The sequence below is a fragment of the Vanessa cardui genome, chromosome W (assembly GCF_905220365.1).
Source record: "Vanessa cardui chromosome W, ilVanCard2.1, whole genome shotgun sequence".
NCBI classification, from domain to species: domain Eukaryota; kingdom Metazoa; phylum Arthropoda; class Insecta; order Lepidoptera; family Nymphalidae; genus Vanessa; species Vanessa cardui.
The window spans coordinates 1,698,311-1,722,148 of NC_061153.1; the positions used below are offsets into that span (position 1 = coordinate 1,698,311).

At 33.1% G+C, this 23,838-nt stretch overlaps 1 protein-coding gene across 1 annotated transcript; it reads right to left on the reverse strand.

Annotated features, from left to right (window-relative positions):
* Window positions 1-20,434: 20,434 nt before the first annotated feature.
* On the reverse strand, window positions 20,435-21,537 carry LOC124542379 (NADH-ubiquinone oxidoreductase chain 5-like). Its single transcript, XM_047120344.1, has one exon. The coding sequence runs from the start codon at window positions 21,141-21,143 to the stop codon at window positions 20,445-20,447; it is 699 nt and encodes a 232-aa protein (XP_046976300.1). The 5' UTR covers window positions 21,144-21,537; the 3' UTR covers window positions 20,435-20,444.
* Window positions 21,538-23,838: the final 2,301 nt, after the last annotated feature.

The window sequence follows — 23,838 nt, forward strand, 5'->3', positions numbered from 1 at the left end:
GAAAAAAATGCCGCCGCTGACTCGCTCCGCAGAAGACGACCGGGGAGAAGGAAAAGGCGCTACGCGCATCTTCTCCCTCCGCCTCAATAGGCGCCGTAGGGACCAGGGGGGGTCCCAGTACCCTGGGAATCCCCCCTAGCTGTTGAAGGCCCGTATAAGCGGGCCGACCGTCAGGGCGTCACGGTAGCATGCGTAAGCGATCCCGTGGCGTCCGCCGAAAGACGGAGAGGGTACCGCTGGTTTTTTAGTGGGTTAACCCGGTGTGCTTGGGCGCACTCGGCGTTCAGGGCTCCGGGGAGTCCCACACACCCCCCCACTTTCCATCACGTGGGGGAAGCGCGTAAAGCGTTTTTCCAGCGCAATAAAAAAAAAAAAAAAAAAAAAAAAAAAAGGGTTGGCTTTTACCGCTGTCAGTTCCGCAATAGGGTTCGTGTGTCAACGACATATAAATTAATTTTGTATATAAATTTACATACCCATCTGTATAAATACAAATATAAATATATAAAATAAATAAATAAATAAAAATAACTGCGATTTAATTAAATGAATAAAATTAATGTGAAAAAGATAATAATCAATAGGTATTGCTTAATTATGTCTAGTTTAAGAATTTTTTTGTTTATCTAATAAATATAATCTATACTTATAGCGAAAATTTCCTAACGATTTCAGGTCACGAATAGGAGGAGGCAGGTCATTCCAGCACCTGGTGGCGCAGTACCTGAATCTTCCTCGGAATGCCGCTGTTTTATGGATTGGCATTTTCAGCTTAAACAATGACGCTCTTGTAACATGCTCACTATTGTTATTTTTTAACCATTGTAGCTTATGATAGAGGTAAGGTGGAATCTGATATTTTATAACACCAAAAAGTAATGTAGCGAAATGTGCTTGCATACGGTAATTCATTTTTAAGATATTAGCAGTGTTTAAATATGGTGTGACATGTGTACGCGGCTGAATATTGAAACAGTAACAAGCGCAGGCGTTCTGTACTCGTTGGATGGGTTTTATAGTACGGGAGAGTAAACGTGGCCCAATAACAGCATCAGCATAATTAAATTTTGACAAAACTAGTGCCTCACATAATCTTATACGAACTTTAGTTCTAATAGAATCCCTGATGTTATAAAGTATTTTTAATCTATAAAAGCAATTTTTTGCAATATAGTTTACATGTTTCTCAAATCGAAGGTCCTCATCAAATAGAACACCTAGGTTTCGCGCTTCGGACACTCTGAGGATGCGTTCGCCGTTTATCTCCATAACAGGATCATAGCTGCTTATTATTTGAGTTTGACGCTCTGTACCAAAAATCATGTACTTAGTTTTATTAGAATTAATTGATAGCGTGTTTGAGTGTGACCAGCGTGCAATTTGGTCCAAGTCATGATTAAGTTGTTGTAGAGCCGTTTGTGTGTTGCATGGTCTAAAAGAGATATATAACTGCAGATCATCAGCATACAAATGGTAGTTGCAGTATTTTATTTGCTTAATAATATCTTCTATATAGATCGTGTACAAAATCGGTCCCAAGATTGAGCCTTGCGGAACTCCTCTTGTAACCTGACGTACATCCGATTTAGCAACATTGCCATCCTCTAACGTTATCTCAACAGATTGGCTGCGGTCAGTCATGTAACTTTGAAACCATTGTACTGCTTTGTCGTCGAAACCATAATATGACAGCTTGTAAATTAACAGTGGAATATTTATAGTGTCAAACGCACGAGAGTAGTCCAGAAGCACCAGGATAGTACCCTCCCCCCTGTCTCGAGCAGATAGGATATCATCTACAACGTTTGGTAATGCTGTCGTAGTTCCCCTTCTTTTTCTGAACCCAGATTGTTTGTCTGGCAAAATATTGTTGAATTCTAAATAGCCCCTGAGTTGATTACATACTACTTTTTCAAGAATCTTAGACAGACACGGGAGAATGCTTATAGGACGCAAATCCTTAAACTCTAAAGGAGCATCGACCTTAGGTATAGGTCTGACAATAGCCCTACGCCAGAGATTTGGGTATATACCTGTCATAATAGAGGTGTTGACTATTTTTGTTATCAACTTTAAGGTATATTGAAGAGTGGGCAATATCATATCGAGAGAGATGCCACCTGCACCAATGGCATTTGTAGTCAAAGTTTTAATATTTTTAAAGATCTCAGACTGTGATACTACCTTTAAGCTTAAATTTGCATCACTAAATTTATTTTATTGATAGTATTCAATTTCTAACATAAGTTTCAAAATAAGCTTTTTATTAACATAAGTTTCAAAATAAGCTATTTTCTCATTTTTGATTGATAAGAGTACAAAGCTTTTTAAGTCTTTATAATGATTAATGTGGGCATCTACTTTCGTTTTACGAGCTCTTAGGTGTGCATTATCCCGTACAAACATTTAGACCTTTCCTGACGTAGAAACCTACCCTGCCACCGCGTATACGCAACTCTGGTGGCCGCGGTATATGACGTAAGCTGTATCCTGTTATACTGGGCGCACGTCCCTCTTCACCAGCTCTCAGTCAAGTCTCATTAAGGCCTAGAATGTCCACACACACGCCTTTGTACAGCGACTATTAGCTATTCGTGATTAGTTCCAAGGGAACCCGGGCTTAGGAAACCAATTTTTAAATTTAGTGGCCTTATCATTTTATAATAAATATGCTAATAAAATCTGGTAAAACTATGGATAGAACTAATATACGCTAGGATAGCATAAGGCATGAGATTAACTACCGGTTCATTTCGTTTCTCTAACTTTAGTATTCTAAGATGTTCAAGGATTGTAGAATGAAATCTCTCTACAATGCCATTGTCATTAGGGGAATGTGCAAGTATTTTATGGTGCATTACCTTATGAACCAGTAGTAGTCTCCTTCACAACCCAATGGAAGAAACACCTCATACTTCAAAACAAGTCGAAGTTCCGATCAAACATGTATGTTAAAGAAGATTACTCCAAAGAAACTCTGGAAAAACGTAAACAACTAATGTCTCAAGTGGAGGAAGAAAAAAAGAAGAAGTTTTAGATAGGCAATATTTCCCATATTGCCTATCTAAAACATGATAAACTCATTGTAAAAAAACCGGGGGACAACAGCAGAGATAAAAGAAGGAGAGAACCATCAGATTCTCCGAACCAAACAACACAGCATAAAGGTGATCCAGCAAAAAAAGCAACCCATCCACGTCTCAAAATACAGAAAAACGATATTATTAGGCCAAACTTACTAAATTATGTAGAAAAAACAAGATCTGACCTCTACTCAAATTCCCAAAAAAACTAGCTACAGCCCCTGAAAACCTGAAACAAACAGAAACAACTACATCAATTAGAACAAAACAAAAACAACAAATACACTGTCTCCCAGGACGGTTGGTCTCCGCGGGAGCACTAGACCAAACCCCTCCAGCAAAAAGAACTGAAACATTTAACATTGCAACATTGAACACAAGAACTCTGCGAACAGAAGAAAGTTTACTCGAATTGGACATGGCGCTACAAAGTATAAAATTTGATATCCTAGGCATATGCGAAATGAGAAGACCACACGAAAAAATAACAGAACGAAACGATTACATATTATACCAGAAAGGTGAAACAGCAGGCATAAATGGAGTTGGCTTCTTAATCAAAAAATCATTGAAAAAATATATACAAGAATTGATAGGCGTTTCAGACAGGATAGCAATACTGAACATCAATATTCCAAGATACAAAAAACCATGGACAATAATACAAGCATACGCACCCACAGAATTAGCTCGGCAAAGTGAAAGTGATAGCTTTTACTGCGCTTTGTCTGATGTTGTAAAAACATACCACAATAACTTCCTCGTAGTCATGGGTGACTTCAATGCACAAGTTGGTTGTCGAGAACCAGGTGAAGAACTGATAATGGGCATGCATGGACATGGAAAGAGAAGTGAAAATGGTCGTCGGCTAACTGAGTTTCTACTACAAAACAACTTAACATTACTCAATTCGGTTTTCAAAAAGCACCCCAAAACCAAGTGGACCTGGATATCACCTGATGGTAAACATAAAAATGAAATCGATTTGATAATAACTAATAAACCAAAATATTTTCAAGACACACACGTTATCCAAAATTTAAATTTTAATACCGACCACCGCATGGTACGCTGTCGTCTAAAAAAGTATCCAACAAAAAAAAGCAGAAATAATATTAAAAATAATATGACCTTAGAACAACTTAGAGAAAATATGGACTCTTCGTTCATCACAACACTGAAAGTAATAGTAGACTCGGAAAGAAGTGTCACAGAAAAATACGACCTCATAAACAAACAATTGTCAAAATTGAGGAAAGTCAATGTAAGTAAAGGTGTAGAGTTTAGTGAAAAGACAATGGAGCTCCTAGAAGAAAGAAAATCATTAATGACAGATAAATCAAAAACTGTAGAGAACCGCAGCATTATATCTAGCCTAAGCAAACAGATTCGAGTAAATTTAAGAAAGGACAGGAAAGTAAAGAGGATGAGAAAACTAGAAGAAGAAATCCAAAAGACAGGAGGAACAAGAAAAGCTATCAAGGAACTGAGGGAATACGGAAAGGAGTGGATAACAAAACTAAAAAGCAATGGAGCCAAACTAGTGACAAATCGCCGAAGAATCCAGATCCTTGCCACAGACTTCTATCGGAACCTTTACTCGCATAATAACACTGATCAAGAAAATAATGCGAAAAATGAACCCCATACAAGCTACACAACAGCTCCACCATTACTAGTGCAGGAAGTACAAAAGGCCATAGCGTCACAGAAGCTAGATAAAGCTCCAGGTCCCGACAATATTACAAATGAGCTAATCAGAGGCACCGAAGAAGAAATAGCTCCAATCCTAACCAAGCTATTCAATGACATAATAACAACAGGCGTCATCCCACAACAATGGAATGAATCACATATAATTCTCCTTCATAAGAAAGGGAATAAAGATGACATCGGCAACTATAGACCAATCAGCCTAATATCAAATGTGTACAAAGTCTTCGCAAAAATAATTTTAGAAAGGATAACAAATGTCTTAGATGAAAACCAACCGATTGAGCAGGCAGGATTCAGAAAGAACTACAGTACTATAGACCATATCCACACAATCAAACAAGTCTTGGAAAAATACAATGAATACCAGAAGACACTGTATATCTGTTTCATAGACTACTCCAAAGCATTTGATAGCTTAAAACATACATTTATCTGGCAGAGTCTAAAGGAACAAGGCGTGGAAGAGGTCTACATAGAACTAATCAAGTCCATATACAAAGAAAGCAAAAGCAGTGTTAAACTAGAGTCAAAAGGAGAACCCTTTCCAATAAACAGAGGTGTAAGACAAGGAGACCCTTTGTCGCCTAAGCTGTTTCCTTGGGTATAAGGGTTGAAAGGGGTCATAGTTACAGTGAATATGAGGGTAAAATCTGTCTACTATTTCGGGGCTAATAAACGACTGATTCGCGCCGATATCTACTAATAATTTAATAGGTGGATTACTAATCTGAATATAAGGAAGTTGTCTCTGAGTTTGTAAGTTAATCTCTATTTTGGCTTGTCTGACTTCGGGGCTAACTGAAAATCCTGATCTACAGCGGATGTACCTTCGGGCGCGTCCTGATGTTCCTCTACGTACGCGGGGACAATATCAGTGTAATAAGCTGAAGGCTCGTAGATGCAAGGTTCGGGGTACGACTGATCGTAATAACTGTCATAGGCATAGTCGGGGTATTCATAATAGTTATAGCAATCTACTTCGTTCACATTCATCTCTCTAGAATTGATATAATTAGACGGGGGCGGATTTCCGTGTTTCGTCCAGTCATGTTCTGTCAGGGGCCTAGGCATAGGTTTAGGAACAAAATGGCTTACACCACTCATAGGCTTAGAGCCGTTATTAAGGGCCGTGTAACCTGGCTTTTGTTGAGGCACTCGGAACACGTTACTCTGTGGCCTATAGTTAGGCGGGGGTGCGCTGAACATTTGTTGGGTTCGCGAGGGACCGCGGTTAAAAGGCACTTGGGGTCTCCAAGCTTGCATTGGCCTTGGCGGTTGTGGCTGATAAAAAGGTTTCGATTGACCGGGCTGATTTAATAGATTTGGAAAAGTAAAAGGTCGCTGCGCAGGCAAATTAAATAACTTACCTTGAATATTATTAGGGTTAAAGGAAGACGTGGACTGCACAGCTCTGCGCTCCGGTAACTGGTCGTTACGCTGCTGTAGGTACAAGGTGTTAACTTCCTCATGAACAAACTCAAGAGCCTTTTCAATTGTCTCGGGTCGCATACACCTAATACGTGAGCCTAATGGTTCTTTAAGACCCCGAACATATGCTTGTAGGGTTAACTTTTTGTATAGAGCGCGTTTTGCCTCGATAGTGGTAGGTATAGACTCGTGTAAAGTCACATACGTCATTATCGTACTGAATAAACTTTGACACTTCTCATAGAACTCTTGCGGTGTTAAATGTTTCTGAGTAAGCAAAGCCAAATCGTTGTATAAAGCGGTCTCATCTCGTTGGTCCGAGAAATTATTGATTAAAGCATTTCTTATACCCTGCCAGGTTTCAGGGATGCCGTTTGAATTAATTGTGCGAGCAGCATGTCCGGTAATTTTATTTAAAATGCCGTTTAATAAGGCTAAGTTGCTAAGCTCAAAACCTGGCTCCGCCCGAACAAATTGCGTAACCAGTTGGTCGCATAAATGAACAAAACGTGTGAGCACATTCGGGTTCCCGTCGAACTCGGGTAAAGGGCGTAAGGCCTTATAGACTTGATCTACCAAATCAACGCTCATTTTTGAAAATAAATTACACTCAAAAATTAAATTACTAGATTCTACACTATCACTATTTTCTAAAATACTCTCTAAATTCCTATTCGCATCGATTTGCGAGATTCTGTTAATATTATTTGACCCAGAGGTCTGCGATTTACGTGGGTGAAAAATGTTGAAAAATTAATAGAACCACTGAGGAAATTAACACTAGAAAAATACACTAAGGAAAATTAAAATAAAGGATAATTAAAGTATAGGAAGGAGAGCAACTCTAGTAAGATCTAGGTACTCACCAAATCTGCATTTCTCTGAGTATCGATATTCGGATACTCCTCCTTAGCCGCACACCCGTAGGTTCGTAGAATAGCTCTTCTCGGTGATCGATTCACTGAATTTACTGGACTATCCTACCGGCTGCGCCAATTACGTTGGGTGCAACCGGAGGATCCAAAGAAAATGCAAATTAAATTTAAAATTAATATATTGACTATGACTAAATTTAATTAATGCCAATTGGTCGATGTTTGTACCAAGAGTCCCGCTTCCACATTTTAGGCTTCGAAGGAAATTTTCGATTGACGTCAATGCTGCTTGTAGTTGCTGCGCTTGTAAAACGTGGAGTCTATGTAGGTCGTAGGTGCCGTGTGCATTAGGCAAGCATGCTGATGCAGCGATCTACTGGCCATGTGTAACAAGTAGTGTAATTTGCTCAATAAATATTTATTATTATTATTATTAATATTATAAATAACTCGCCCCGCCGGTATTCCGGGTGTCGTCAAACATCACACTGTACACCACATTCGTACTACACCAGGCCCACCAGTGTCATGTTCACCTAGGAGACTCGCTCCTGACAAGCTCAAAATCGCATCGGAATTCGACACAATGCTAGCAAACGGTACGGCACGTCCTTCTGACAGCCCTTGGTCGTCGCCTTTACACCTTGTGTTGAAAAAGGATAACGATTGGCGTCCCTGCGGCGACTATAGGTTGCTTAATGCGAAAACCATACCAGATAAGTATCCCATACGTCATATTAATGACTTTTCGCATAGTTTGGCTGGTTGTAAGTACTTTTCTGTTATTGATTTGGTTAAGGCTTACAATCAGATTCCAGTCGCCGAGGAGGACACAGTTATACGAGTTTCCTTTTATGACGTTCGGATTAAGGAATGCTGGTGCAGACATTTCAGAGGTTCGTGGACGAGCTAACACGTGGACTTGACTTTTGGTATCCGTAACTTGACGACTTTTTAGTTTACTCCAGGACCCAGGAAGAACACGAAGACCACCTCCGTCAACTTTTTACCCGTATGCAAAGTTACGGCGTTCTTGTCAACACGGCTAAGTGTGTCTTCGGAGCGCCTGAGGTAACATTCCTGGGCTACTGTATATCGAAAAGCGGTACTAAGCCCTTGGATGGCAAAGTCAAGGCCATTTTGGACTTTCCCATACCTAAAATCGTTAGGGAACTCCGTAGATTTTTAGGTATGATAAATTACTATCGCAAATTTCTGCCTAACGCTGCTCGTATCCAGGCTCCTCTGAACGCCTTACTGACAGGTTCTGTGAAGGCTTCCCATCCGTGTGACATAAAGGGAGATTCTTTAAAAGCTTTCGAAGCCTGTAAATCTAGCCTTTGTGAGGCAGCACTGCTAGCTCATCTTGACGCTAAGTTGGGACTTGTTACGGATGCCTCAGACACGACTATAGGTGGAGTCCTCCAACAATACCTGGGCGGTGCTTGGCAGCCTCTAGAATTCTTCTCGCGCAAGTTGAGTTCTTCGCAGGTAAAATATTCACCATATGACCGCGAAATCCTTGCAATTTACCAGAGCATCAGGTACTTTCGCCACATGCTAGAGGCTAACCACTTCACAGTCTATACTGACCACAAATCGCTCAGTTATGCATTCCATGATAGGAAAAGTAACTGTTCCCCACGTCAGTATAGACACCTGGACTTCATCTCGCTATTCACGATAGATATTCGGCACATTTCAGGGAAGGACAATGTAGTCGCCGATACACTTTCCCGCGTCGATGAATTGCAAATGCCAGTTGACTTGGACGTCCTTGCCAAGTCCCAAACCACTGACCCTGACCTCGCAAGGGTTCTTAGAGGCGAAACTTCTCTCCGGTTGGAAAAGATGACAATTCCTGGTAGTCGTACTGGATTGTACTGCGACGTCAGTACTCCGACTCCCAGGCCATCTGTCCCTGCAAACTGTCGCGAACAAGTCTTTAACTGCCTACACTCCCTTAGCCATCCCGGTCCTAACGCCACAGCTAAACTCGTTGCACAACGCTTCGTTTGGCCACTCATGAGGAAAAACTGCCGTGAATGGTCTAAGGCATGTTTGACCTGCCAGCGCACGAAGGTAACCCGGCACATCGAAGGTAACACGTTACATCACCCTTAGGCACGCTTGCCTTACCTTCAGCGCGATTCAAACATGTTCATGTGCCATGGTGATACGAACTGGACGGAGTCTTTATCCTTGGTACTTCTCGGCATAAAGAGCTCCTTCAAAGAAGACCTCCAGGCTTCATCGGCTGAGCTGGTGGGGCATGGTGAGCCTCTCCGCCTACCCGGAGAATTTTTCGGCCATAATGTACCAGGCTATACCACCGACATCACCGAATTCTCAGCTCGAATGAAGTCCTTTGTCGAGAATTTACGACGAGTCCCGACACAGCACCACTCCTCACGCAAAACATTTATCTTTAAAGAGCTTAGTTCGTGTAGTCACGTATTTCTGAGAAAAGACGCGCTACGCGGCTCTTTACAGCCCGCCTACTCTGGGTCACATAAAGTTTTGCGGAGAGGTGCTAAATATTTTAAAATTGACTTCAAGGGTAAGGACGTCACAGTATCTATAGACCGCATTAAGCCAGCCTATATACTGTCTGACGATTTAAGCCTTCCCTCACCATCTCCGTATTCGTTCCAACAACATAGTGACAGACAGATAGACTCACCTAACCCCAAAACCACGCGTTCCAACAGACGAGTTCGCTTCCCGGACTACTATCGTCCGTAGACACGGCATCTGGAGGGGAGTGATGTAGGCGAATCATTATTATATTCATAATTAGTTTATTAATTTATAATATTTATTTATTACACTTCACAATTACACAAATAAAATATATAATAATATTCTATTCTATATTTATTTATGTAATAATAATAGGTGTACAAATAAGTTTTGAGGGGTTTACAAAAGATGGTATAACTAGTACTACATCGCATTGAACTATCTTGAAACTTGTGTATTCATGTTAAAACATGTCCATTTTCCTATACTATGAACATTTACTTCGTTGAAGTATAAACGACAGGCATTTTTGAGCCCCAACAAAGTCAACTTTTGTGCCAACTAAACAGCATTTGCGGGAAGCGCTGCTTTTTTGTTTCAACTTAAAGAAAAGTGCAGCTGAAGGGCATCGACAGCTATGTGAAGCGTATGGAGAGTATGCTCCATCAGTAAAAACATGCGAATATTGGTTCCGACGTTTTAAAAATGGTGACTTTGACATCAGTGACAAAGAACGCGAAGGACGGCCAGTAAAGTTTGTAGGTGCTGAGTTAGAAGCATTACTGGACCAAGATTCATGCCAAACTCAAGAGGAACTTGCTAAAACCTTGGGAGTGACTCAACAAACGGTCTCAAGCCGGCTCAAGGCATTAGGTATGGTGCAAAAAGAAGGACATTGGGTTCCGCACGAACTCAAATCGAGAGACGTCGAACGCCGTTTTTTCACGTGCGAACAACTGCTCCAAAAGCAAAACCGGAAGAGTTTTTTGCATCGAATAGTGACAGGAGACGAAAAGTGGATCAAGTACGACAATCCAAAGCGCAGAAAATCCAGAGGTGAGCCCGGCCATACCTCAACATTAACGGCCAAACCCAATATTCATGGCAAGAAGATAATGCTGTGCATCTGGTGGGATCAACTTGGAGTTATCTACTATGAGCTACTCCAGCCTAACGAAACTATCACAGGGGAACGTAATCGACAGCAATTGATGCAATTGAGTCGAACATTAAAACTGAAACGCCCCCAATATGACAAAAGACATGACAAAGTCATCTTTCAGCACGATAACGCTCGGCCACATGTTGCTAAAGTTGTCAAGGAAACTTTAGAGGCACTGAACTGGGATGTCCTACCACACCCGCCATATTCGCCAGACATTGCTCCTTCGGATTACCACTTGTTCCGGTCCATGGCTCATGCACTGTCTGAGCAGCACTTTACTTCTCACGAAGATTTGAAAACTTGGCTTGATTATTGGATCGCCTCAAAAGATGAGGATTTTTTTTAGACGCGGTATCCGTATGCTGCCTGAAAGATGGGCAAATGTAATACAAAGCGACGGGCAATATTTTGAATAATATACACTGTACAAGTTCTTATAAATAAAAATTCAAAATTAAAAAAAAAAACCCTTAAAACTTATTTGTACACATAATATAATACACATACACAATACACACCAACATTATATTTCATATATTTACTTTTATATCACATTAAATATTAATTCACAGGCATACTCGGGCGAAACCCGTAGTATGCGGCGGATCGACCGAGCGACGCATTTATTCCGCGTCTACCCGCCACCGCGATATAATTTTGTAAGCCGCGTACAAAATACGTACGAAGTTAGTCGATACCTCACACTCGATGCGATTTGTTTACTTTTTGCTAGCTGTACTGTCTAATCGTTTTCGTGTTTAGTTTTCGTAATTGATGTTAATACTTCTTCTATTAGAACTGTAAATTTCTTCCGTACTTTATTACCTTTTGACTTTTCTTGTTTTTGTGTGAGTGATATCTCAAATTGTGGACTTAGTTATTTTTACCACGTACACACCACGACGAAGACACCTATAGCGTGTAAATTAGCTTATTTAGATCTAACGACACAAGATCCAAATGAACTTTATATTTCATTTTTTTAATTAAAATTAATAGAATTTAATAAAATATTCAAAATGAAATCATTTTATAATAATACAAAATTGAAGTTTAGTGACTGGGCTACTATTGGTATATATAAAAGCAGAAATAAATTATACGACCTATATGGTATGAAGCAGTGGAATCAAAACGAAGCCTTTCTAGGATATGTCAATAAATATTCCAAAATATTTATGCTAAGTCTTTATACATAAAGAACAAAATTTTGATTTCCGATAATAGAATAAAGGCCACTTGGGACATTATTGGAAGTGTTAGTGGAAAACCTAAAAAGGAAAGTAAACCGATCAAATTAAACACAGGCAGTAAATACACAAATTCTGAATTGGAAGCTGCAAATTTATTTGAAATAGTTTTTGATAACATACCTAATAAAATAACATCTCATTTAAAATCATCTACATTAGATGCAGCTAGATTATTAAATAAACATGTTTCTAAATGCGTTATTGATTTTTCTTTTAAAATAGTTTCTGCAATAAAAGTATTTAAAACACTCAATATTAAAAAACTAACGACGTATGGGGCATTTCGGTAAAATTCATAAATAACACTCTTTTTAACAAGAGTTTGGACATGGGTTCTTTTCCTAACTTGTTAAAATGTAGTAAAGTCTTACCACTTTTTAAGAATGAAAATAGGAGCGATCCCAGTAATTACAGGCATATTTCAATACTCTCATCTTTAAGTAAAATTTTCGAAAAAAATATTTAAAAAATCAACTTCTTATCCATTTTGGTACAAATACATATTTCATAGTGAGCAATTTAGTTTTACAAGAGGTTAATCAACAACTGATGCGGGAATTGAATTGCTAAGCATATTTACAATGCTTGGGAGAAATCACAGAATGCTATTGGAGTATTCTGTGATTTATCTAAAGCATTTGATTGTGTAGAACACGAGACGCTTCTTTATAAGTTCAAATATCACGGCGTTAAAGGTAGGGCTCTTGATCTCATTGCTTCATACTTAAGTCAAAGAATCCAGCAAGTTTTCATTAAAGGAATAAAGTCTACTGGATCTACGCTAAAAATGGGTGTTCCACAAGGTTCCATTTTGGGTCCCTTTCCATTTCTAGTATATATAAATGACTTTTAGTATATATAAATGTCAAACGCGTTCATTGCCTATCGTACCTCGAGCATTTCGGTGGTCTGTCATAAATCATGTCCATGAGTCAATTATGCACTTAGGATGGGATAAAACTCTCGAAAAGGTTTACGAACATTATTGGTTTGATAAAATGGCTAAATATGTCCGAAAATTCGTAGAAAATTGTTTCACATGTAAGGTTTCCAAGTCTCATTCTGGAAGAGTTCAAGCAGAACTACATCCTATTTATTTATTTATTTTATTTGGTTCTTCAACAATGTGTACACTGTTTATAATAATAAAATATAACAAAAATAACATTATATTCTAAGTGTCACAATTACTTAAAGAAAGTAATTCCCAAAGTTAACATACCTTGGCACACAGTACATGTTGATTTCACAGGAAAGCTTAGTGGAAAGAGTGATCTTAAGGAGTATGTCATTGTTTTGATAGATTCTTTTACCAAATATGTCTTATATTTATGTATGTATATTATGTATCATAGCCTACAAATAGACTCATCAAGTTGCATTGAAGCCTTGATATCTAGTGTTTCCTTATTTGGTACACTTTTAAAAGTAATTGCTGATCAAGTTGCTAGTAAAAACTTCAAAGACTTTTGTGATCATTTGATAGCAACAGGCTCTTGCAGAGCCAATGGTCAGGTCGAACGGGTTATGCGAACTTAAAAAAGCATGCTTACTGCCATTGAAACCAGTGATCGTTCATGGCAAGACGCAATTGAGGAAGTTCAACTATCTCTTAATTGTACAACTCACCGCGTTACTAAGGCTAGTCCTTTAGAATTGATGATAGGGCGAGTAGCGAGACCTTTATCCTTAATGGCTGTAGAAGACGCTGAAATTCAAATTGATCTAACTACTGTGAAGACATGCTGCCCAGGCTATGAAAGAAAGTGCCGATTGTGATAAAGCTCGTTTTGACCAGTCTAAGGCTTTTCCAAATAAATTTAATGTTGGTGACTTTGTTCTTATTAAAAATGAAGAAAGAAACCAGACTAAATTAGATCCCAAATATAAAGGCCCATTTAAGATTGTAACTTTATTAGATGGTGACAGGTACATGTTGAAATCTCTTACTGGTAATAGAATTTACAAATATGCCCATGACCGTGTAAGAAAAATGCCCCAATGCCCCGTTGATTTAAATTATGATGATGATAGTGATGACAGCTGTTCCATCACAGACACGCAGTTGCCACATGACTAGATGTCTATTTTGACTCCTGGATATCTATTAGAATCTTACGCGGGATATCGATTTTGATTCCAATGCGAGATGTCTATCTTGACTCCTGGATGTCTATTTTGACTCTTGGATGTCTATCTTGACTCCTGGATGTCTATTTTGACTCTTGGATGTCTATCTTGACTCCTAGATGTCTATTTTGACTCCTGTATGTCTATTAGAATCTTATGCGGGATATCTATCTTTATTCCAATGCGAGATGTCTATCTTGACTACTGGATGTCTATTTTGACTCTTGGATGTCTATCTTGACTCCTAGATATCTATTTTGACTCCTGTATGTCAATTAGAATCTTATGCGGGATATCTATCTTGATTCCAATGCGAGATGTCTATCTTGACTACTGGATGTCTATTTTGACTCTTGGATGTCTATTTTTGACTCCTAGGTGTCTATTTGACTTTTTGTGATATATTGAGTGTCTGTGGCCAGCTGTACTACACTGTTTACTGTGTTGTTTTTGGGCAGGAGCAATGATGTTATAGTAAACAGATATGTTATTAACGCGCAAAAAGTGAAGACTAGAAAACGTCCTAATTGGGACGTTTGCCTTTAGTTGTTTTACGCAGTAATACGTTATAAGACATCATAATTACGTAGTAATACGTTTTGCGTAATTAAAACATCTAGTTATCTTTTACTTATTGTTTTTATCAAGCTATCCTTTTTACTTTTAACGAAATGTAAAAATAAACTAAAATAAACGGTCCCCGGCGCGGCACACTTTTTTCTGTTGCTTAGTATGGATATAACATATCTGTTTATTAGAATATCATTGGGCAGGAGTATATTTTCAGTCATGTTGTCATTTATTGGTCAGGAAGGCCGAACAATGTTTTACTTGGTCATATTTTGTTACAGAACTACACGAGGACGTGTGAATCGTCAGTTCTGTCCGTGTCGGAGTCAGCCGTCACATCAACGCAAAGATAAAAGTACCCAACTTGACTTGATTGATTTGTTGTTTACTCAATGATAATTACAATTAGCTAGATTTTTAATGCAAATCTTTTACGAAAATTCCTAATTATATCTGGTATGATTTACTAGCTACCTGCGATTGACTTATGACAACTAGTTTCGATTTCGGTAATTGTTAATAGCGTTACGAAACATTATAAACAATTATTTAATTCGTGTCACATAGAAATAACTCCAAATTGACTGTTCTTGATTAACGATAATTCATATTGCAATATTTTATGACTAAAAGTCATAAAAGCAGATTTAATTACTTTGTATTTTCATTTTGGTAAACACGTGGCTGGCGTTTCGCGCCACGGACAGAGTCGGACGTTCTGTTGGGAGTAGGGGCTAGGGCATAAATACCGTGTTCACTGGCAAGTCTTCAGTCGATTTCGAGGATCGACTCAAGCAAGAGCTCTAGCTCCCGACAAAACTGTCGGTTTACCCCTCAGGCCTGACTGCCTTTACTACGCTATTTAGTTAGCTGTACTTGTACGCGGTTACGCTGCCCTTCGGCATATTGCTTTCGCTGTATGTCTCTGGCTTATCTGTTTGCTTGTTTTTTTGATTGTTTAGATTGTGTGTAAATTATTTTAAGACATATTGTAATTATTATAAATAATAAATCTATTGTTATTTAAAACCTTGTTGTTGCTTAAAATGGGAGCCCGACCTCCTGACGATCCATCTAATACCGCCCTCGATCATATATATATATATATATATATATATATATATATATATATATATAAATAAATAAATATTAAGAAATATTAATGATATTAATCACTATTAATTAAGTTAGCAGCTTAATTTATTATATTTCTAATTGGAATATTTATTCAATTTTATCATTAACAGTGATATACCTCTAATTTGGTTTCAATTAATAAATAAGGAGTAAATACTCTATCTTTTAAGTCGAAATTAAATGCAATATTGCTTCTTATTTAAGATAAATTGAATAACAATATTTTTTGAATGCAAATCAAATGTTTTATATAAACTATAATCCTTAATTAATTAATTCAATCTAATATATTTTGATTTCATTCATGATATGTTCCAATTAAAAGTATAATAATAAAAAAAAAATTAGTTTTATATCAAATAAAAAAGTTAACTATTTTAAATGTTGGAATTATAGGAAAAATTAAAACAATTTCTACATCAAAAATTAAGAAAATTACTGTAATTAAGAAAAAATGTAATGAAAAAGGAATTCGAGCTAAGCATATAGGGTCAAATCCACATTCAAAAGGAGAACATTTTTCACGATCAAGAAATGATTTTTTAGAAATAATAAATGAAATTATTATAAATAAATTAGAAATAATAATTGTAATTATAGATGTAAAAATTAAAATAATAATTATTTATATTAATTAAATATTAAACTTTTTGATTGGAAGTCAAATATACTAAATATATTATATAAATAATTAATTTCCTCATCAATAAATAGAAATATAAAGGAATAATCAAACAACATCTACAAAGTGTCAATATCATGCAGCAGCTTCAAATCCAAAGTGATGATTTTTTGAAAAGTGATTATTTAAATGACGAATAAAACATGTAATTAAAAAAAATGTTCCGATAATAACATGAAGACCATGAAATCCTGTTGCTATAAAGAAAATTGATCCATAAACTCTATCAGCAATAGAAAATGGGGCTTCAATATATTCATAAGCTTGTAGAATAGTAAAATAGATTCCTAAAATAATTGTAATAAATAATCTTTGTGATGTTTGAGTAAAATTATTTTCTATTAATGCATGGTGAGATCAAGTAATAGTAATTCCTGAGGTAATTAAAATAATAGTATTTAATAATGGAATTTGAAATGGGTTAAAAGCTAAAATATTTAAAGGTGGTCATATTGCTCCAATTTCAATATTAGGTGCTAAACTTCTATGGAAAAAAGTTCAAAAAAATGAAATAAAAAAGAAAACTTCTGATACAATAAATAAGATTATTCCTCATCGAAGACCTTTTGATACTAAAATAGTATATTTACCTTGAAATGTTCCTTCTCGGCAAATATCACGTCATCATTGATATATTGTTAATAAAACAATTAGATAACCTAAAATAAGAAGATTTATATTAAAATTATGGAATCATTTTACTATTCCTGTAACTAAAGTTATAACTCCAATAGCTCCTGTTAATGGTCAAGGTCTATAATCAACTAAATGAAAAGGGTGATTTTGATTATTTGTCATTAATTAGTTTCACTAGAATAAAGAGTTCTAAGAATAGTAATTACATAAGCTTGAATAATTGATACTGCTGATTCTAAGATTAATAATAAAATTTGAATAAAAACTAAAATAATTAATAAATAATTAGGTATATTAATACCTGTACTTCTTAATAATGTAATTAATAAATGTCCTGCAATTATATTAGCTGTTAAACGTACAGCTAAAGTTCCAGGTCGAATAATATTACTAATTGTTTCAATTAATACTATAAAAGGTATTAATACTATAGGAGTTCCTTGAGGAATTATATGAATAAATATATGTTGAGTATTATTAATTCATCCATAAAATATAAATCTTAATCATAAGGTTAATGATAATGATAAAGAAATAGTAAGATGACTAGTACTTGTAAAAATATAAGGGAAAAGACCTAAAAAATTATTAAATAAAATGAAAAAAAAAAAGTGAAATAAAAATAAATGTTGATCCTTTTGAACCATTTGGTCCTAATAATGTTTTAAATTCATTATGAAGTTTATTTGAAATAAAATTTCATAATATAAAGTGTCGATTAGGAATGAATCAAAAAGAATATGGAATAAATATTAATCCAATAAATGTACTAATTCAATTTAAAGGTAAATTAAAAATGTTTGTTGAGGGGTCAAAAATTGAAAATAAATTATTTATCATTTTCAAGTTAAGTTATTAAATTTTTTAAATTTTTTAATTTCATTATTATTATTATATTTATAATTAAAAATATAAAAATTTATAATAATGAAAATAATGAAAATACAAATACGATTAATAAAGAAGCTAGTTTGATTTAATCGTCCAGGATTGGCATCAACTTTAATACCTAAGGATGGAACGGTTCATGAATGAATTACATCAGTAGCAGTAATTAAAATACGAATTTGATTATTTATAGGTAAAGTAATTCGATTGTCTACATCCAATAATCGAAAATTATCAATATTTTCTCTAGAATTAATTATATATGAATCAAATTCAACATTATTAAAATCTGAATATTCATAACTTCAGTATCATTGATGACCAATAGATTTTAATGTAATTAATGGATTATTAAGTTCATCTAATAAATATAATAATCGAAGGGAGGGAAGAGCAATAAAAATTAATGTAATTGCTGGTAAAATAGTCCAAATTAATTCAATTATTTGACCTTCTAATAAGAATCGATTAATATATGAATTAAAAAATAAATTTAATATTAAATATGCTACTATAATAGTAATTATAATTAAAATAACAAGAGTATGATCATGAAAAAAAATAATTTGTTCTATTAATGGGGAAGCTCTATTTTCAACCGACTTCCAAAAGGAGGAGGTTATCAATTCGTCTGTATTTTTTTTTTTTTTTTTTTTATGTTTGTTACCTCATAACTTTTCACTGGGTGGACCGATTTTGATAATTTTTTTGTTTGAAAGGTAGTGCTTCCCGTGGGGTCCCATTTTTTTTATTTTTTTTTCCGATGATGGTATCCATGTGAAAACGACATAAGTCTTAAATTTGCATTATGTATATGCGCGACAAATAGGTGAATAACTGAAAATCACGTTAACCAATTTTGATAATTCTTTTTTTATTATAAAATATATACTTCAAGGGTAATTTGGTGAAAGTTTGGTAAGGTTCTGAGCACAGGATCCATGACAAAGTAACGGAACGGAAGGGAACGGAACAATTCTGAGGAGCACGTTAGCGATACTCGGTCGAATCTTTTATTTATAAGTTATTTGGATATTTGAGTCACCTTCCGTAATGTGGTTATGTTTATGTAATTATCATAGTCGAATATTATAATCAACTAGCTACCCACCCCGGCTTCGCACGGGTGCAATACTGATACTATAAATATACTACAGAATTTGTTTATATACGACATCACATCGCAAACTTCTAAAATTATCAGTGTTTCTTTACTATATTGTTCATGTATTATATACACAAACCTTCCCCTTGAATCACACTATCTTTTAAAAGAAACCGCATCAAAATCCGTTGCGTAGATTTAAAGATATAGGGACAGAGAAAGCGACTTTGTTTTACACTATGTAGTGATGGAACTCCTATACGGCTCGCAGTTAGGGTGCGATATGGGGCAGAATTTCTTGCTATCTTTAATCAAATTTTGTGTATGTGATGTGATGTCATATGATGTACGAAATATAGTTGGTCTTTTTCAAAGTTTTTTTGCTGAGTTCGATTACAGCTCTTTCGAGGGATCCTTGTAGTTTACGCCGCGTGACGTATTAAATCCGCATTTTCGAAAGTCTATTTTTGCTTTATTCGCAAGTTTCCTTTGAAATTGTCCTCGAAGTAGTTTCTGACTCATATAAACGGAACGCTTAATCTATCCATATTAAAAAAATTAGTTAGTCAACATCAGCTTCACTTAAAGTCAAAAAATAAATAAAATTTTAACAAAAAGAAAAACCGACTTCAAACAAAACACTATTTTAAAACAAATGAATATGCACGAAAAAGTAATAAAAATAATTGCGTATTCAACATATTTTTTAGAGTCTTCCTAAGTTAAATGAAATGAAAAATATTGGACTACTTAAAAGTCGATTAACGATTATATCATGTAGTTATAATTATTGTTATATTTGGAGTCGGTGTCAGCCAATAAAACCCTACAGTATATCTATCAAAAAACAATACGAGAATACTTTAACAAATATGTTTTTTACAAATTACCTTTTACACAATAATATACTGGATCAATCAAGGGGCTCGTATCGCTTCTTTCTTTTGATTGTTGGGGCAAGGGGACCGTGGCTGACACCGGCCAGCCTCCAAATATACCATATCAATATTTTTTAATAAATTTTGACCAAAAACTAACATTCTATAATTTAATATATAAGTTGATAAATTAGGTAAAAATCATATTAAAGTTAAAAATATACTTAAATTATAAGTTTTTAAAAATTTATTAACAGAATAAATTCCTATGTTACTATCCTAAAATCCTAATAAAACCCCAATTAAAGTTAAATAAATAACCATTATTTTTATATTAAAAGGTAAATAAATTATATAAGGATAAGAAAAAATTATTCATCTTAAAAATCTACCTGAAACTAAACTTATAAATAATAACATAAATATACTTTTTAATATAGTAAAATCCTCATCATATAAATTATAAATTGATAATAAATTAAAATAATTAATTATTAAATATATTAATAAACGTATAGTATAAAATACAGTTAATCCTGTAGAAACATAATATAAATAAAAAATTAAAAAATTTAAATTTCTTATTCTAACTAACTCTAAAATCATATCCTTTGAATAAAATCCAGCTAAAAAAGGAATACCACATAAAGCTAAATTTGAAATATTTATACATAAAGAAGTTAAAGGAATATATAATCTAATTCCACCTATTAAACGAATATCTTGATTATCACTTATCATATGAATAATAACACCAGCACATATAAATAATAAAGCCTTAAATATAGCATGAGTTAATAAATGAAAAAAAGCTAAATCTCCATAACCTATTCTTAAAATTCTTATTATTAAACCTAATTGTCTTAAAGTAGAAAGAGCAATAATTTTTTTTAAATCAAATTCATAATTAGCACAAATTCCAGCCATAAATATAGTTAATCCAGATATTAATAATAAAAATTTTATAAAAATTATATCAACTAATAAATTATTAAAACGAATTAATAAATAAACACCAGCAGTAACTAAAGTAGAAGAATGAACTAAAGCAGAAACAGGAGTTGGAGCAGCCATAGCAGCAGGTAATCAAGAACTAAAAGGAATTTGAGCTCTCTTAGTTATAGCAGCTAAAATTACTAATATACCAACAATTTTTATAGAATAATCATTATTTATAAAATTTAAATAAAAAATAAAATTTCATCTTCCATAATTTACTATTCATGAAATTAATATTAAAATTATTACATCACCAATTCGATTCGATAAAGCAGTTAATATTCCAGCATTATAAGATTTAATATTTTGATAATAAATAATTAAACAATAAGAAACTAATCCCAATCCATCTCAACCTAAAAAAATTCTAATTATATTAGGACTAATAATTAATAAAATTATAGAAAAAACAAATAATAAAACTAAAATAATAAAACGATTTAAATTTAATTCTGAACTTATATAACTTTTTCTATAAAAAATAACAGAAGAAGAAATTAAGGAAACAAATATTATAAATAATAAAGATATTCAATCTAATAAAATAGAAATAATTTCCCACTCTAAAAAAATAACTATATTATTTATAATAAAATAAATTATTATAAAAAAATTAATTAACATAAAAAAAAATAAAAAAAAAATCTAATAAAACAAAGAGAATGCTTATTAATAACCTAAAATGATTTTAATCATATGTTTGACTCCACAAATCAATATTTTATATTTAAATTATTTAAGTAAAATCAAATTATTATATAATCAATCTTTAAAACTAAAATATTTAAAGGTAATCAATGTAATAATAATATTAAATATTCACGAGATAATCCTCTATAAAAACTATATATTCTTATATTATATTTTCCATGTTGAGTGAAAGAATATAAATATAATCTATATCCAGCTCTAAAAAAAGAAATTCCCATTAATATAAATATTCTTATTCATGATCAACTTACTAATCTATTAATTAAACTAATTTCCCCTATTAAATTTAATGAAGGAGGGGCTGCTATATTAGAAGATATAAATAAAAATCATCACATACTTATTGATGGTATAAAAGTTATTATACCCTTATTTAAAAATAATCTTCGACTATGAACTCGCTCATAATTAATATTAGATAAACAAAATATACCAGATGAACATAACCCATGCCCAATTATTAAAATATAAGAACCCATAAAACCTCAATAATTTATTGTTATAATACCCCCAATTACAATTCTTATATGTGCCACTGAAGAATAAGCAATTAAAGACTTTATATCAACTTGACAAAAACATTTTAATCTAATAAATAAACCTCCTACTAATCTAATTACAATTCAAACAAAACCTATTTTTAAATTAATCTTTTGTATTACAATTAAAATACGTAATAAACCATAACCTCCTAACTTTAATATAATAGCAGCTAAAATTATTGAACCAGAAATAGGAGCTTCTACATGAGCCTTAGGTAGTTATAAATGAGTAAAATATATAGGTATTTTTACTAAAAAAGCTATTACTATTCTAAAATATAATAATAATAAATTAAAATCATAAAATTTTAAAAAATATATTATTAAAGTATTTATTTTTATATAAAGAAAAAAAATACCTAATAATAAAGGTAAAGATACAAATAATGTATAAAATAATAAATATATCCCAGCCTGAATTCGTTCAGGTTGATATCCCCATCCAATAATTAATATTAAAGTAGGAATTAATCTAGCTTCAAAGAATAAATAAAATAAAAATAAATTCATAATTCTAAAAGTTAAATATAATATTACTAATAATAAAATAATATTTAATAAAAAATATTTTTCATAAAAATTTACCTTATATAAATTTTCTCTAGCTATAATTATTAATCTTCTAATTCAAATTCTTAATAAAATTAAACCATAAGAAATTAAATCACACCCTATTATATAACTTAAGTTAGAAAAATTTATAATATTTAAAGTTAAATTTAAAAATATTAAAGTTATTATTATTATTATTAATTGAACCATTCAAAATATATTTTGTTAAAACATAAAGGAATTATAAATATTATTATCATTAAAAATTTTATCATTTAAATTAAATTATAACTTTGAAAATAATCATTTCCATGAGTTCGAATTATTGAAACTAAAATAGAAAGACCTAAAACCCCCTCACAAACAGAAAATACTAAAAATACAACTAATATATACATATTATAATTTATTGTTATTAAAAACAATATAAAAAAAAAAAATTCTTAAAACAATAAATTCAAGTCTTAATAAAATAATTAATAAATGCTTATATTTAGAAACAAAAATTATATTTCCAAATAAATACATAACAAAAATAACTAATCATATATTTATTATTATCATTTGTAGTTTTTATAGTTTAAAAAAAACCTTGGTCTTGTAAATCAAAAATAAGAATTTTCTTTAAAAACTTCAAAGAAAAAGAATATCTTTATCAATAATCTCCAAAATTATTATTTTAATTAAACTATTCTTTGAAATCATAAAAATATTTTTATCTTTATTATTAATTTTTATTTCAATTTTTATATTTTTTATAAATCATCCTTTTTCCATAGGATTATTAATTTTAATTCAAACATTATTATTATGTTTATTATCAAGAATATTAATTAATACATATTGATTTTCTTATATTTTATTTTTAATTTTTTTAGGAGGATTATTTATTTATGTATCAAGTATTGCTTCAAATGAACTATTTAAAATTTCATTTTTTAATAAAAGATTCTTTTTATATATTT

Bases quoted from the DNA above. Each gene is read 5' to 3' on its own strand.
- LOC124542379 (XM_047120344.1), bottom strand. From the start codon at position 21,143: ATGGCTGCTCCAACTCCTGTTTCTGCTTTAGTTCATTCTTCTACTTTA.